The 14669-nt window shown below is 42.5% G+C and overlaps 1 protein-coding gene across 1 annotated transcript in view; it reads left to right on the top strand.

Annotated features, from left to right (window-relative positions):
• Positions 1 to 14669, top strand: part of PDXK (pyridoxal (pyridoxine, vitamin B6) kinase) — a 47479-nt gene that overhangs the window by 8316 nt on the left and 24494 nt on the right. The window contains exons 4-6 of the mRNA XM_019523874.1: positions 8930 to 9034; positions 10408 to 10491; positions 13165 to 13211. Coding sequence (XP_019379419.1) covers positions 8930 to 9034; positions 10408 to 10491; positions 13165 to 13211 — 236 coding nt within the window. The remainder of the gene's footprint in view (positions 1 to 8929; positions 9035 to 10407; positions 10492 to 13164; positions 13212 to 14669) is intronic.

Raw genomic sequence — 14669 nt, 5'->3', positions numbered from 1 at the left:
ACCCTGGGGGACCCCACTGCCCACATCCCTCCAGGTTGAAAAAGACCCGTCCAACACCACTCTCTGGGTGCGGCCCTCCAGCCAATTTGCAACCCATCTGACTGTAGGTATCGATGCCACAGTCGCCTAATTTCTTAATGAGGATGGGGTGAGAGACAGTGTTGAAGGCCTTCCTAAAGTCCAGAAAGACTACATCCAGCACGACACCTGTGTCCAAGGATTTTGTGACCTAGTCATAGAAGGCCACGAGATTGGTCTGACAGGACCTGCCTCGAATGAAAGGTATCACATCTACCCAAAGAATCTTGTCTGCCTATGTCCTTAGCCCATCATGGCTACAACCAACACCCTCAAAACTCTATAGGAATTATATTTTTATATATTCTTTCCTTATAATCAATCACTGTTTTCCCATCTCACCACCCCTAATGAAGTTGGTGTTTGGGGTTTTTGCTTTTGAATTGTAAAGCAATTCAAAAAGCTTAAATGAATTCTAAGGAATGGAAGAGCCTCTTGGAAGAGACGAGCAAATGCATTTAAATTCTTCAGGGTCTTAACCGTCTTTTAAATCTAGATGTGTAGGGGAGGTGTAATTCTGTACATCAAGAGAAAACGTTGGAGAGCAAGATATCTGGTATTATGGGCTGCCTGTAAACATGCCCTAAGCCTGCTCTGATGCTCTGTAATTACAGTGCATCAGAGCAGACTCGATTAATCAAGTCTGCTGGAGTGTGCTAATTGGCATGCATCAGCCATCCGCTGTGTCCCATGTATCAGCATCCCCATGTTTCAAAATGGTGGCGGGGTACTTTAATTAAAGCTCCAATTAAAGTACAGTCCCCCATACACTTCTGGAGCACGTGTAAAAAAACACCCCATATAATTCTTGAGTTTCCTCTACTTAAAAAAATAAACCTGGAAAATGTGTTGCCATACTCAAAATTTCGGTTCTATCAGTTCTGGGCCTGTCTTGACTGGAGTAAGTAAATTGTTTGGTGGTGTTATAACTTGAGCAGAAGAAACTAGAATGGTAAAATCCAATTTTTTCCTTACAAAAGGGCATAAGCCAGGATTTGTACTTGGCTTCCAAAGAGGGAATGTTAAATCTTGTGACCACTGTTGTTACCAAGGCAACACCCTCTTTCAGTCTCAGCACAAGGCAGCTTCCAAACAGCATGGAGTCATTTGTTTATTTATCTTAAGTACAGGATGTTTTATTTCATAAGTTTTCTTTCTCTTGGCTGTGCTTTTTTACTTAATGTGCATAAATAGTAAAATATGTGACCTTGAACTTGAGTATTATTAGATGCCAAAATGGAAATATTTATTGATGGTAGGGTAATAGAAAATGGTGCATGTCGGGGTGGGCAGGGGGATGAACTATGATACATTTAAAAAAAAAATATTTTAGAGTTCCTCAGATTTTCTGTACAGTTAGTGAAACGATAATATGGGGGAATGAATTTCATGAGTTCATTATTGTTTGGACCTTTTAAAGCATGCATTCTAACTCCATTTCTGCAAATTACCCTCAGTTTTGACTAGATAATGAAGACCCTGATCATCTTGATGATCTACTTGGACAAAATTAAATTTTAATTTTCCCTAGGAAATTATCATAAAGCTACAGACTAATTCTGCTTGGCTGTGTAAAGTTTCATCAGATGACCTACCAGTTGAAACAGCAACTTCTATCCAAAGCGTGTTTGCCAACAATCTTTGCCATGAGGACCAAGTAGAGTGGGCAGTAGAAGAACCTGGCAGTCAGTTCTGAATGAGACAGATAAGCAGGAATCCTGGTTTTCTCTGTTAAAAAACACGAAAGTCTCTGATTGTAACCCCCCCCCCAAATTCGTGGTTTTTTGTGATTAAAATGAAATGCCACTTATATATATAAAGTATCAATTGAACACAATATTTTATTGATATATTTACAATTTTAAAATAATTTGGAAGCCTACCAGTGCCTCAATCATTATAATGAAATAAATTCTAAATACCAATATATTTTGGCATTTGATTTTGGTTTTTTTTAACCATGGAAAATCAGAGCTCTCTCTTCCCCCTTTGCTTACCAGGATGAGGGTCCAGCTGCAGCTGCCCCACCCCACTGCTTTGTGGCACTGAGCAGCCCTGCTGTGCCAGTTTCCTTCCCCTGCCATTGCCCTTGGTACCCAACCCACAGACCCCCCAGCCCTGCCAGTTCTCCTTATCCCCAACCCGCAGCACCCCATCCCTGCCAGTGCCCCTCACTTCTGACCCACTGCCCCCCACCCCCAGGCCCCCAGTGTGTGGGGCAGGGGGTGTGTGAGCATAGGCAATGCCATAGGTGATGCATTGGGGAGGTATGGGGGACACATGCCCCCCAGACTTGTTCCCACAGCATGGCACGGGGCTGCAGCCTGGCTGAACTGGCACCGAGCAGGAGTCACCTCTGCAAGCCAGTAGGTGGGACCCAGTGCGGGAGGGTGGAACAGGCAGGGGAGACTAGGTGCTGATGCTGCTGCCATGGCCACCAAAATGAGGTATCCCATGCCTGCTGCTGCAGTTGGGGGAGCACAACTCCATGCCACTGCTGTGGCAACTCACCTTGGCAGGTATGGCAGCACGGCACGCCCAGCTGCAGTGGCAGTAGCAGCATCACTCGGCCTGCCCTCCCCACTGCATCCTCCTGCACTGGGTCCCACCTGCTGTAGACGTGGCTGGTGCTGGTTTGGCTAGACTGCCGGCTCCTGCCCAGCTGTGGGCTTAGAAATCTGGGGGGAGGCACATGCCTATGGGCCCAACCCCTCTCTGTGAGTGTGTGCAGTGGTGGGGTGCCACTGCCTCCCCTCCCCTGGGACAAGCTGGCCATGGCTCCATCCCATTCCCTGGCTGGGTCCCTGGCCATGTGTTTTCACCTGTTCTGGTTCCGGGCCCTGGGCACTGCACACCATTCCAGCTGGGCAGTGCCCCAGCCCCAGCTGCTTTGGCGATGCATAGCAGGTGCATGTGGACCCCCTGAGCATGGCGGTGCACCCTCTGTGAGGGGTGGTTGCCGTTCACCATTCCCCCTGCCGTTGATACCAGTGGCGGAATTTGCGGGCAGTCTGCGATCGCCACTGGCCACCTCTGTCGCTACCAGTGGTGTCTGCAGGTGGTTGCCAACCACTGGTTGGCGCTCGCCACCCTTCCCCCACCTGACAACACTCTGGCTGCCTGCAGCGACTCCCCACTTACCTCTGCCATGCTCCTGCTGCCAACAGTGCCGCTGCCGCCTGCAGGAGCTCACTGTATCCACCAGCTTCCGGGGGCATGCATTGTTCATGCCCAGCTGAGGAGAAACCCATGGTTTCCCAGGTTTTTTTCATTTAAAGGAGGAAATCCACATTTTTCCATAGGAAATGGAAAACTCATGCTGATAGGAGAAGCATGGTTTTAATCATTTTCTCTTTTAGGACCTTGTTTGCAGATATTCTCTTAATTTTGAATGTACCTAGTTTTCATTAATTCTTCATGTATCATTTGACTCAGTTTCCTTTTGGAATTGCCATGTTTAAGTCCCTCTATTGTGTGTGCTGAACTTTGGATTATGTGTCACCACATTTTTGTGATCGTAATGGCATCAGCACAGTCTTATTACCTGAGTGCTGGGATATTTTCTGACCGGCACAGTTTAAAACATATTGAACATAAGTTTGAATGAAGGATACCATGAAGGGCAACTCTGCGCTAGACTGGGGAAGTAGTTCCTGTTTAAAAATGCAGCTAATGTGAATAAAGTTTAATTGCCTTAAAGGGCTATTTATTATTGTCAACCCTTGGTTGGCCCCTAAGGTTTGATGGTACACACACAGTACATTCTTCACAGTATTCAAACCTCATCTACGTTAGAGTCTAAACATATCTGTTGGAATTTATGAAGTTTGTCAGGGTAACGTTTTAAGGTGTTAATTACCTTCCTGGTCAAGACCAGGCATTAGACATCAGTGGCCTTGTACAGATGTTCATTTTCTCCACAAGTATACAGATGTTCGGGTGTTTTTTTTGCCCCAGAGTAAAAGTAGCTGCTCCAGGAGAAAAATAGCCTGGGAACAACCGGAGTTGAGTAACTTCCAGGAAAGTTTCTTGTGGGAGAGCAAATGTCTGTATATGCTGACAACAGGGTAACAATGGGCAGTCTGAATTAGCCAGTCAGGACTGCGTATGCACTGCTGCCATGTGTTGCCAAAGGAGCCTGAAGAGCATGCTGAGATATCTGCACATGGTCTTCTCCCCTCCCCTCCCCCCCCCATCCTCTTCTCCCAGTTGCACAGTGTCAGCACTGCAAGCTCTCTACTCTTCAGGGCCTCAGCATTTGAAAGTCTATACATGTGACTCTAGGTAAGGTTTTTTTGCTTTTGTTTTTTTCTACCATGAGAACAAACCTGGGAGAATTCTCCCAGATTATTTGAATGTGTGTACACAGCCAGGGTTAATGGTGATGGTAGTTTGTCTGATTACTCTTTCCTGTTGGGCTAGCCATTCAGACACTACCTCCTAACAACATAATTTTTGTCACTATAGCTGTAAAGCAATTTATTAATGTTACAGAGAGAGTTCACTTTCCTTTAGACTCGCTGTTTTTGAAGCAGCAGTTTGTCTACACACAGGATAACTCTTGAATAATGAGGGTTTTTTGGCTATGCTAAAAATTGCTGGGACTCGTAGCCTCTCTTAACTTGCATCCCAAAAGAAGTAGCTGTTGCCTTCCTGAGAAGTCTCAAAATCAGGTCTGCTTGTTTTTGTACAAGCCTTTTTGGTTAACTTAGCAATTGTTGCCAAAATTAGAAATGAAGTATTTTCTTTTTGGTTGCAAAGATCAAAATTGTATTTTGTTCTCATTTTGTACCGTTGATATATAGAGCTGGGTTTTATACCATGCATTACCCACAGCAAATTGGGGAAAGTGGGTTAACATGTTGTAATGTTCACATTTTGAGAAATTTTTTTGAGGCTGATCTGCACAAGTAAGCCTCTTACCTTTTATAATTATCAGGCATACTAGGCAAACCACAAAAAGTCCACAAACTAAACACACTGGAAGGCCAGCTTACAGCAAGAAATTTTGCTTAAGGCTCCTCTTGATACCCTTGACATGACACTCACTGTTACCATGAGATGTTCTTTTTAGCTCCAGGCATTCCATATTCAGGAGGTTCAGAGACCTGTAAATAGGGATCTGCCTGAATTGCTCTGGAAGTGTGCTGTGCAGAGGCTCCTATAATCTTGTTCTTTTTGCCGCCCCCCACCGCTGTTTGGTGCAGGGACTCCTGATCTTCTGGGAAGCAAAAAATGTGGTTTTAAATATGGTGTGGTTTTTGCCTCCCAGCCGAGCAGCAACAAGTGTCAGGGCCACTGGGGCCCTTCTGCCAAGGGGGCGGGTAGCAAAAAGAACAAGATTAAAGGAATTGCAGAAATTCCAGTGCGATTTAGGTAGCTTCCTACCTATAGGAGACCTCCGCTTTGAAGGGATGAATTTATTTAGCAGCAGCCTTCCAATTCTGAGATCAGAGATCCATCACTAAGAGCCAGGTGTGAATATGCATTGAGAGTGGCAATCCACAACACCTGCAGCAGCCTTGTCCACCTCTTTTAATGAATGCGTCCCTTGGCCCCTCTCCCTCCCCCAACCCTGGCCGGCTTCTGTGACCTGGCATGTGGGCAGCCCCCACACGATATATAGGAGTGAGACTTTATTTTGAGCTATTAGGCAATCACCTCTGTATATGCGCCTTATAAAAACATAAATCGGGACAAAATTATTTTTTGAAATAAAATTAAAATATGTTATAGTAGATGTTTGATTTGTAGTATATTTGTGGGGTTTTTTGTTAAAATGCTGTCTTCTAAAAGATTTTGTGCATGTGTGGCCCTCAACAGCTCACCAAAACTTAAGTGGCCATCCAGCTGAAATAATTACCCACCTCTAATTTAGAAGCATTCCATTTGAAAAACTACAGGGCATAATAAATAAAGTGACTGGAAATACATTTTTAAACAAAAAGGAAAAAATCATGCATAAATAACCATAATATTGTAATTAATGAGACACTTGAGCCTGGCAGTTCTTGCAAATATTTTGAATTCATTAATCAAAACAAATACCCTAACTTACAATAGTGGATGCTTGGCACTGACTAATATAAAATGGTGGTGTGACATTACACTGCATGAGAATTGCTGAGCTTTTCTAACCAGTTCCAAAAGGGTTGTGGAAAATGTATAAGCACCTTGCTAGTGCTACTGTCTTCACTTATAGAAGCAGGAAATGACCTCTTCTTAGCTTTCATTCTGTTTTTGACTGCGGGACCATACTAGAGCAGTTCTTCTGTTGCAAGATCTCAGAACAACCACGATAGGTTAGAAGGCTTTTGACACTGGATTCCTTTTTGAAATCTCTGGGTTTATCTTGTGAATTAAAGGTAGGTCTTGGCACACCAAACAGTGCTAATACTGCATGGCACCTTGAGGACTGCTGGGTTAGATATTAGCTGGATGACTTCCTTTTAGAACTTAAGCCTCAGATGAGAAGCCTAAACCACTTTTGGTAGGGAACAGTGCAAGGGGGAAGAAAAAGGGATGCTTTTTGTTTCTGCTTGGTTTCTGTACAGTAAGGTCTTCTACCAGAATGGTTTGCACAGCTAAATGAAAGAGGTTGCTTTCTGGATAGTTGAACAGCCATAGTCTCTGCTATTAATCTCCCTGCCAGCTATCCTGCATTATTTGCTTACCCTGAAGCAGTCCAGACGACTGAAGTACATTTGGCAGCAATCTCTGGTAATCAGCTTTTGCTTTGGGGTTACACTGTATTTTCACACCCCACAGTGTCAAGGACAGCAACTTTTAGATTGCTTCATTTTAAGACTGTGAAAAAGAATTCAGGCTTGAGGAGTCCTTAGCAGATTTCTTAGAGGTAGTCCCATCTGTAATAACAAATGAGACCTGGAGCTTGGGAAGGAGGGCTTTGGTGGTATGGCATAGGGTGACAGATGTAGTCTCTTCAATAAGCAGGTTCTCAGCCATTTAGGAGACAGTTACAGGGTTTATGGTGCCTTGGAGAGGAAGGCCTGAAAGTTCAAGCTGAACTTTTTATGAGAGGGATAATATGTTTGGATAATCAGGTCATACAATATAAGTTAAAGTATTTGGTTACCCCTATCTTGGCATTGAAATGAAATTTATCTTGGTGTAGGAGATGTCTGGTAACCACATGGTTCAGGGCTTCTGCTGGCAACTGGTAGGGCCCAGGAAGACGCTTTTTTATTTCCGTGAATGCTCTTTATTTGGCTTCTGGTTTTTGTTTTGTTTTGTCTTATTTTTCCTTCCTTTTCAAAGGTAGGATGTCCTGGAATTCCTACTGCTATTTAATAATTTCTCAGGTATTAGGTGGGACAGATTTGGGGGTCAAGAAAGCCAGGTTTGCACAGATTGTAGATTTTTTGCTCTCTTCTGTTATGTAGAACATGGTCCTTCTCTTTGGATCACCTGAGCACACGTTAGTCTAATCAATTGCAGAGAATTTTAGTGGCAAGGCACTGGTGGTGCCCATATCTCCCCTACTTCTTATGTATGGCATGTTGTAGAGGATTTTTTTAATAAGAAGCTTTCCGGCTGTGGTGTGAGAGAAGAATCTGGCAATATGATCTTTGTGGATCCTTTGGGCAAGGGCTTACTTTGAATACAGTGAACAGATCTGGGAGGGATCTTCAAGCCCCTTGTCCTTTCCATTGACTTCAAACTAGGTTAAACCAAGTCCAAAACAAGTTCTCGTAGCTCCAGTAACTCTTAGGTCTTTATAAGGATTAAGGGTATGGATAGTTTATTTTTCTATCCATAGAAGTGTTTTTTTTATCTACAGTGATATCCATGGGACTGCTTCCAGTATGGACATGCTGTTCCTGGAGAATAGCCTTCTCTTATTACATGAAGTCCTATAGCGAAGGAACATCCTATGCCAATGTTTCTGTACAGTGACTGTATTTCTAACACAGGGTACCAGATAGTTTTGAATTAGGGTGCAAGAGAGTGCAGCCTTCTCTCTACTGTGTGCTCTGGGAGATATTTAAATAGATTTTCCCGATTTTAAACTGAAGCACTAGCCTGTTTTCTGAGGTAAATGGAGAGTCTCCTTTCTACCATAATATTGTGAGGGAGTGTGGGTCTGGCATGCATTATTTTGTATGCATGCTAGATTCAGAATTACTGCAAATTGCAGAGATGGTTTATTGCCAAATAAATCTGTCATCAAGCTGTCTGGCTGCTATCAGATTGCATTGGTATAATGTAAAATATCAAATACTATATGTGATCCTAACCATCTAATGAAGACTGAAACTAACATCTTGCCTCAGAGATGGTTTAAGATTGGGGCTGGTTGGAGAAGCTTGCATTTTGGTTGTGATTTCTCTGTCTTCTGATCAGTGGAAGAGTTAAATATTCAGGGCTGTCTAGTTTGGCCCCTTTCACAAACCATTCATTTTCAGAAAGCTAAAGATGATTAGTTACATTCTCAACATTGTCTTCTGTAGAGGACAACTTTACTAATTTCTTACAAGAATGGTGCTGGGAGTGTCATCAGGGAATTGATGGATAGCATATTCCTGCTTATATAATATGCACTGAAGGTGTCAAAAATATGGCCTGAGGAACCATGTCATTGGTCTGCGGGGCAAGTGGTGGCAATGTTAGTTGCTGCCATTTCTGGAGCCTCAGCAGCTGTTGCTTGTCTTGCCACCCCAAATATCTGACCCAAGGAATCTTTGTGGGATGGATGACATGTCTCTGCACTCTGGCTCTGGTCTGCAGACTGGCTCTGCCCTGCTGTTCCAGCCCACAGTGCCAGATGAGTTAGACACCCCTGATGTATATAATTTCTGTTACAAAATTATTTGGCTTTTCCGTGCTGCAGGTTACGCCCACTGGAAGGGTCAGGTGTTAAATTCAGATGAACTTCATGAACTGTATGAAGGACTTAAGCTGAACAACGTCAACCACTATGATTATGTACTCACAGGTCAGTAAGTATTTGTTTTGCCTACTAAATACTATGTTATTTATGCAAAAGGAGAGGTGCTGCCTTATTTCAACCCAGGTAATCACATTTTCCCTTGAACTTCCTCTTGCAGTTTCAGCTGGATACTTCATATTTCAGTGTTTGTCATATTGTTGTAGAACAGCTGCTGTATCCAGCCCTAAAGTTGTGAAGGGCTGGGTCAGCTAATCCCTGCGCATCTTCATCCATCTCCACAGCACAATTTTTATATTTATTGTAAAGTAGTATGGATTTGAAATGCCCTTCCTAAACCTGCAATAATGTCTGCTTTGCAGTTTAAAAGATTGGCCTTTATCCTGTTGATGTGCTGTTTTTTCTTTGATCTCTGATGGGAGCTCGGGTGGGGAGTGTGATGAGAACAGAATGGAGAGTTGGATGGCTTACAGTCTATTCTCAATCCTGTCATCATACTCCTTGAAATGCTGCTTGTGTGCATATAATGGTCCTTTAACCTTTTTTGAGGGTGTAGAGTAAGTCTTGGGCAGTGTCTTATTTCACGTAACACAGAGGCTTGGTATACGTGTGCATGTGTATGCAAGGTGCCTCCATAGGAGGCATTTTAAATGGAAAAATAAATGGTCTGTGATCAGCTGCCTACCAATGAAAGGATACAGTCTTTTCTTCTGTGGCTTGTTATTAGCTGGGTTCCACTTCATTGAGTTTAGTTCATCTTACAAAACTCAAGCAGAAATTGATTGCTAGATGTGATTGATTACATGATTTCCACATGTAGGAGATGTTTTAAAGCCAGGGATAATGGGAGAGTTTAATTATATGCAGCTTGGATTATCATCCCATAACAGTCATCTTGGCATTAAGGGTATTTTATATCTGATAATTATTTTCCCCTTCTGTTGTTGTGGAGCTCTCAGAGGTAAAAGGAGACATTAAACTTCACTGCAGAGTAATGGAATTCAGTATAAATGAATTTCATGTGGTTGAAAGACACCTGCACATTTTTCTTCTGGGAGAAGGGTTATTCTATAGTTGAGCAGCATCTTTTTCCTGAAAAAGAGAATGCCACTGTAGGAGCTTCCAACAAACTGTTTGATATGGAGTACTTCCGAAGAACGGTTTGTAGGCATCTTCTTCTGCTGGAGTAGTTATAGCAGTTAAAAATTTCAAATAAAAAATGTTTTAAGTTATGTTTTAACTTAATCCTGCTCCTTGTTTCCCAATCACCTCAGAGTATTTTAAAGTGTGAGAAACTTAGATGCATGGGACTACTTTTTTCCAGGACTGAGAAGTGAGCAACTTTCTGCATATAATTACTGCAGTGATTCTTTAAGGTATTGCTCTATAAAATTAACTGCCAGTTTTTCTTTTCCCCAAAGGCTACACAAGGGACACATCATTCCTTGCCATGGTAGTCGATATTGTTAAAGAGTTGAAACAACAGAACTCTAACTTAGTGTATGGTAAGGATTTGATGATTTAATCATTTTAACTTCATTATTTCCCGTGTATCTGTGTAAATCGTTTAGGATTAAAGCAGTATTGTGATACTATCCCGAATTTCATAACAGCGTCTTGCTGTGGTTTTTCTTGGCACAGAGACTTCAGGGGAATGTCAGTTTAGCTTTATTAAACATGGTGAGGGATTTTTTTTTTCATATAACTTGGTTCCTTGTGATACTTTTCTCACATCATGCTATCCATGCCTAACAAAATTGTGTTCCTGTTATGGTATGATTTGGTATGCTGGTGTTGAGTTTCAGTCGCTGCCTTCGGCTTGTAGAGATTGAGAAATCGTAACCATCTCATGTTGGCTAGTGCAGTGTCAAACAGCATGGTAGTGTTTGGAGGCAGAGCAGTGATTTCAGTAGTTCATAGAATTGGTCGGGCCACATCTGAACAGCAGCCCTGGTAATGATAATGTAGGCATTAAAACATACTTTAAACCAGGGGTGGCCAACCTGTAGCATGTATGGCACAAGTGGCACAGGTAGTTTGTATGGCACATAGCAGGAGGGGAGGGGACAGGCAGATAGGACAGGGAGCAAACAGCAAAGTAAAAGATAAGTCAGGGAGTACAGGACAGGAATCGGAAAGCAGAGCAGCAGATCAGGGAGGGGAAAGAGTGGCACCTGGGGAGTATTCAGAGCTGATTTGTGGCACATCTGCCAGAAAGGTTGGCTTCCATTGCTTTAAACTAGTGGTGCTCAACCCCTGGCTCATGGATCAGATTCAGCCCATGGAGTCATGGCATCCAGCCCACTAAGCTCCACACAGGTCAGAAATTTGGCAGCGGGGAGCAGTGGCCATTAATACTGCCTTCCTTGCTGCCAAATTCCCAAGTCCTGTGCATCCAGGTGGCTTCCCCCCACCCCATGCAGCTGGATCAGGACTGGGCCACAGACCAGGCCATACTCCCACCCCCTTCATGCAGCTGAATGGGGGCTGGTTCATGCCCCTGCTCCCTGCCACCACTCGATCAGGTCCTGCTGTGCCTGCCCACTGGCTGGATCCAGTCCATGGAGGGATGGGGCACCACCCATCTTGTCCATAGGGCAAAAGTGTTGAGCATCACTGCTTTAAACAATACAAGTAACAGACAGTTCCTGTGGTACAATAATACATAATCTACAAGATTATTTAAATTTATTAAGATTAATCTGTAAATTAAGATCAATCACTATTTGTAACTTTTTTCTGTAAATACCATTAAATGTATGTATTATTTACATTGAAATCAAATGATCCTATCAAAGTTGTACTTCCAGCTTAGTTATCCAGAACCAATTATTTAAATAATTGGTGATGGAGACATGCCTGTGTGGTTTTTCACTATGTAGATTGTGGTATAGTGCTGGTTTTTTTTGCGAACTGTTTAGTGCATCTGAGAGGGCTGAGCAGTAACCTGCTCTTTATTAAAAATAAGTAAAAAAATAAAATGTTATAATATGATTTTCCCTCTGTTCCAGGACTGAAGCAGTGGCTCTGTTTACAAAGCAACTTATACCATGTCAAAGAGAACATACAGAACGTGTTTGGGGAGATTGCATGTTCTAACTATCTTTTGACATAGTAAAAAATACTGGCCAAAGCCAGCAAAACTATGTAAAGATGGCTTTAGCTAACATGATTTGAACTGGGCTTTTCTTAGACATTAAATTTTGGCCTACAATTTATGCTTTACATTCTTTTTGAGAGCAAACCTGTTTTGTAAAAGCTTTATAAAATATTCATGTTTTCTTTTGTTTTCTTTTTTAAACCTTTAGCAAAACATTATTCTTTGAGGTTTTATTAAGGCAGCAGCCTTCAGCCTAGGCATTAAATCCAAAAAATATAACAGACTAGAAACAAACTAGAAACTAACCACTTTAGCTGTGGACCATCTGAGAAATGCAGAATTTAAGCAGCCAAATAATAAAGTCACTTGGACTCTTAGCATTCTTTCTGTTCATTGGAAGATAGTAAGCCAGGCTTCCCACTGACATCCACAGAAGCCTGCATGAGTATGGATGGGCTGACTGGTGAAAAAGGACTACGAAATGTTTTTATTTCAGTAGTTAACTCTAATACCAGGGATAGTTTTGGTGTTCTAGCACACAATACTAGCTGCTAGGACTCTTCTTACTCTTTTGAAACTGAGGTTGCTTAGAGTAGGGTATTATGAGTATTTATGATACTGAGATTGCCTAAAATGTCAAGTTTAATAGTATTTTTTATCATGCCAAATATGTGTTTGTCAGGTCTGGTCTGGAAGAAAAATTCTTCTTGCTTATAATATTGTATAAACATTAACTTTTCTCATCTCTCTGCTGAGCGTTCTAATATTCTAGAGCTCAGATTTTAAGGCAGGAGTTTTCATACCACAACACCTTTTCCCCCCTCCTCATCTCTGCAGATTAAACAATGTGGACAGGGTGATTGATTACAACCCCTGACACCTCTTCATGATTGCACCCAAATTCCTCCATGGGCTGTAGATCGCCAGTTTACAAACTTCTGCTCCAGCATAGTGTGGCAGTTGTTCGAAGATGGAAGTTACTAAAAGGATAGGTTGTAACATACCTATTAGCAATTCTTAGCAGCATTTTTACTTGCAGATCCTTGGTTTCTAAAATTGGATTTATTCTCTGTTGCAGTGTGCGATCCAGTGATGGGTGACAAATGGAATGGAGAAGGCTCTATGGTTGGTAACCCTCTGTTTGAACCATGCTTGCATTGAGAGCTGTGTGTGCCAAAGCAGTCACCAGTCTCAAGTTTGGGTCTCAATTCCAGTGTCCTTTACAATACTGTTAACTTCATGCAGATAAACTCAGTGCTTGTAAAGGGTGTTGAGTCAGTAGCTCTGGGTAGTGTAGTCTACTGTCTACCCACAGAACAGCCAGTATATGGACCAGCTTGGTGAAAAAATCTCCCACACTGCTCCTCAGCGTGTTCTTTTTCTGTCACTGTCTGTGTGATGTTAACACTTGAGTATTAGCACCTTGATGAACATGACTTATTTAACAATGATTTCCAAAAAAACAAACAATCGGCTGTTGAGCTGGGCTCGAACAAGGTGGCCTAAAGGTCCTGGTGCCCATCTGTTCATCTACATGAGGCATTGTGGTATGTTTTAATTTACTGTTAAGCAAACAATTGGATATTGATATTTATCTAAATTTCTAATGACAACTGTGGTGTTTCATTTGGCTTTCACTTTCAATGCATTATCTATTATTCTTGGTCCTAATATGTTTCTTGTTTGTCTTCTCAATTATTCGGTTTTTGCCACATAAAGTAGCACTTCACTTATTACTTAATAGCAATATGGTTTGCCTTTGCATGTGTGTTCTCACTTCAGTTCACAACTAGTACAGGGTGTGTTATCCTTGGCTTTCTATTTGCTATGCAGCAGAAAAAATGGCTACTGCATGGGAGACTGGTGCCTCCTGAGTCGGGGGGGCACTTGCTCCCTCAGTGGCCAGCCAGCACCTGGGTGGGGAGTCCCCCCTCCCCACCGGTTGCACATGCCGATCAGGAAGTGCTAGCAGTACTTTTTTTGGTGCCCCCACTCCCCAGCCAGCGCTCTCAGGGGGTTCACCAGTGCTCCCGCCTGCCCCTACCCCTGCCTCTTGCCTAAGAGGAGATCACTGGCTGTGCATGGGTGCACCAGCGCTCTCAGGGGGTGCACATGCACCCCCAACACGTCACCACTAGGCTACTGTAAAATTACATTGAGTTCGTTTTAAAAGTTACTTTTTTCTGATGAAGAACCATCGCAGAGAATTCTGGCCATACACCAAAGCTTCTCTTTTATGTTCTTGGTTAATCAGTTAAGGGCACAGGACTGGAAGGTATGCAGGCAAGCACACCATGCAATTTCATTGATAAAGTGATTAAACTCCAACTTAAGATGAGTGAAGTCTTTTGCTTCTGTTACTTGTATTGGAAGGCTGTGTCACTTTATTTTCTGGCATTGGTTATTCATTGCCCATTTATGCCGATTTAGGTTTGTTTTTTAAGTAAGATACCTTGTCTTCTTCCTTGCTACTTAGCCCCTGTGATGTACTTAGAGCAATTATCCCCTGTTAGGTTTTGTTTTATCTAGGCTCTTTTAGCCTCTTCTCATAAAATTGGTACTCTGTTCCCCTGACCTTTTTTT

This window comes from Gavialis gangeticus, unplaced genomic scaffold (assembly GCF_001723915.1).
Source record: "Gavialis gangeticus isolate Ggan-Ray unplaced genomic scaffold, GavGan_comp1, whole genome shotgun sequence".
NCBI lineage: Eukaryota > Metazoa > Chordata > Crocodylia > Gavialidae > Gavialis > Gavialis gangeticus.
Note: the sequence above shows the minus strand (reverse complement) of the source record. Positions and strands in the feature narration are given on the sequence as shown.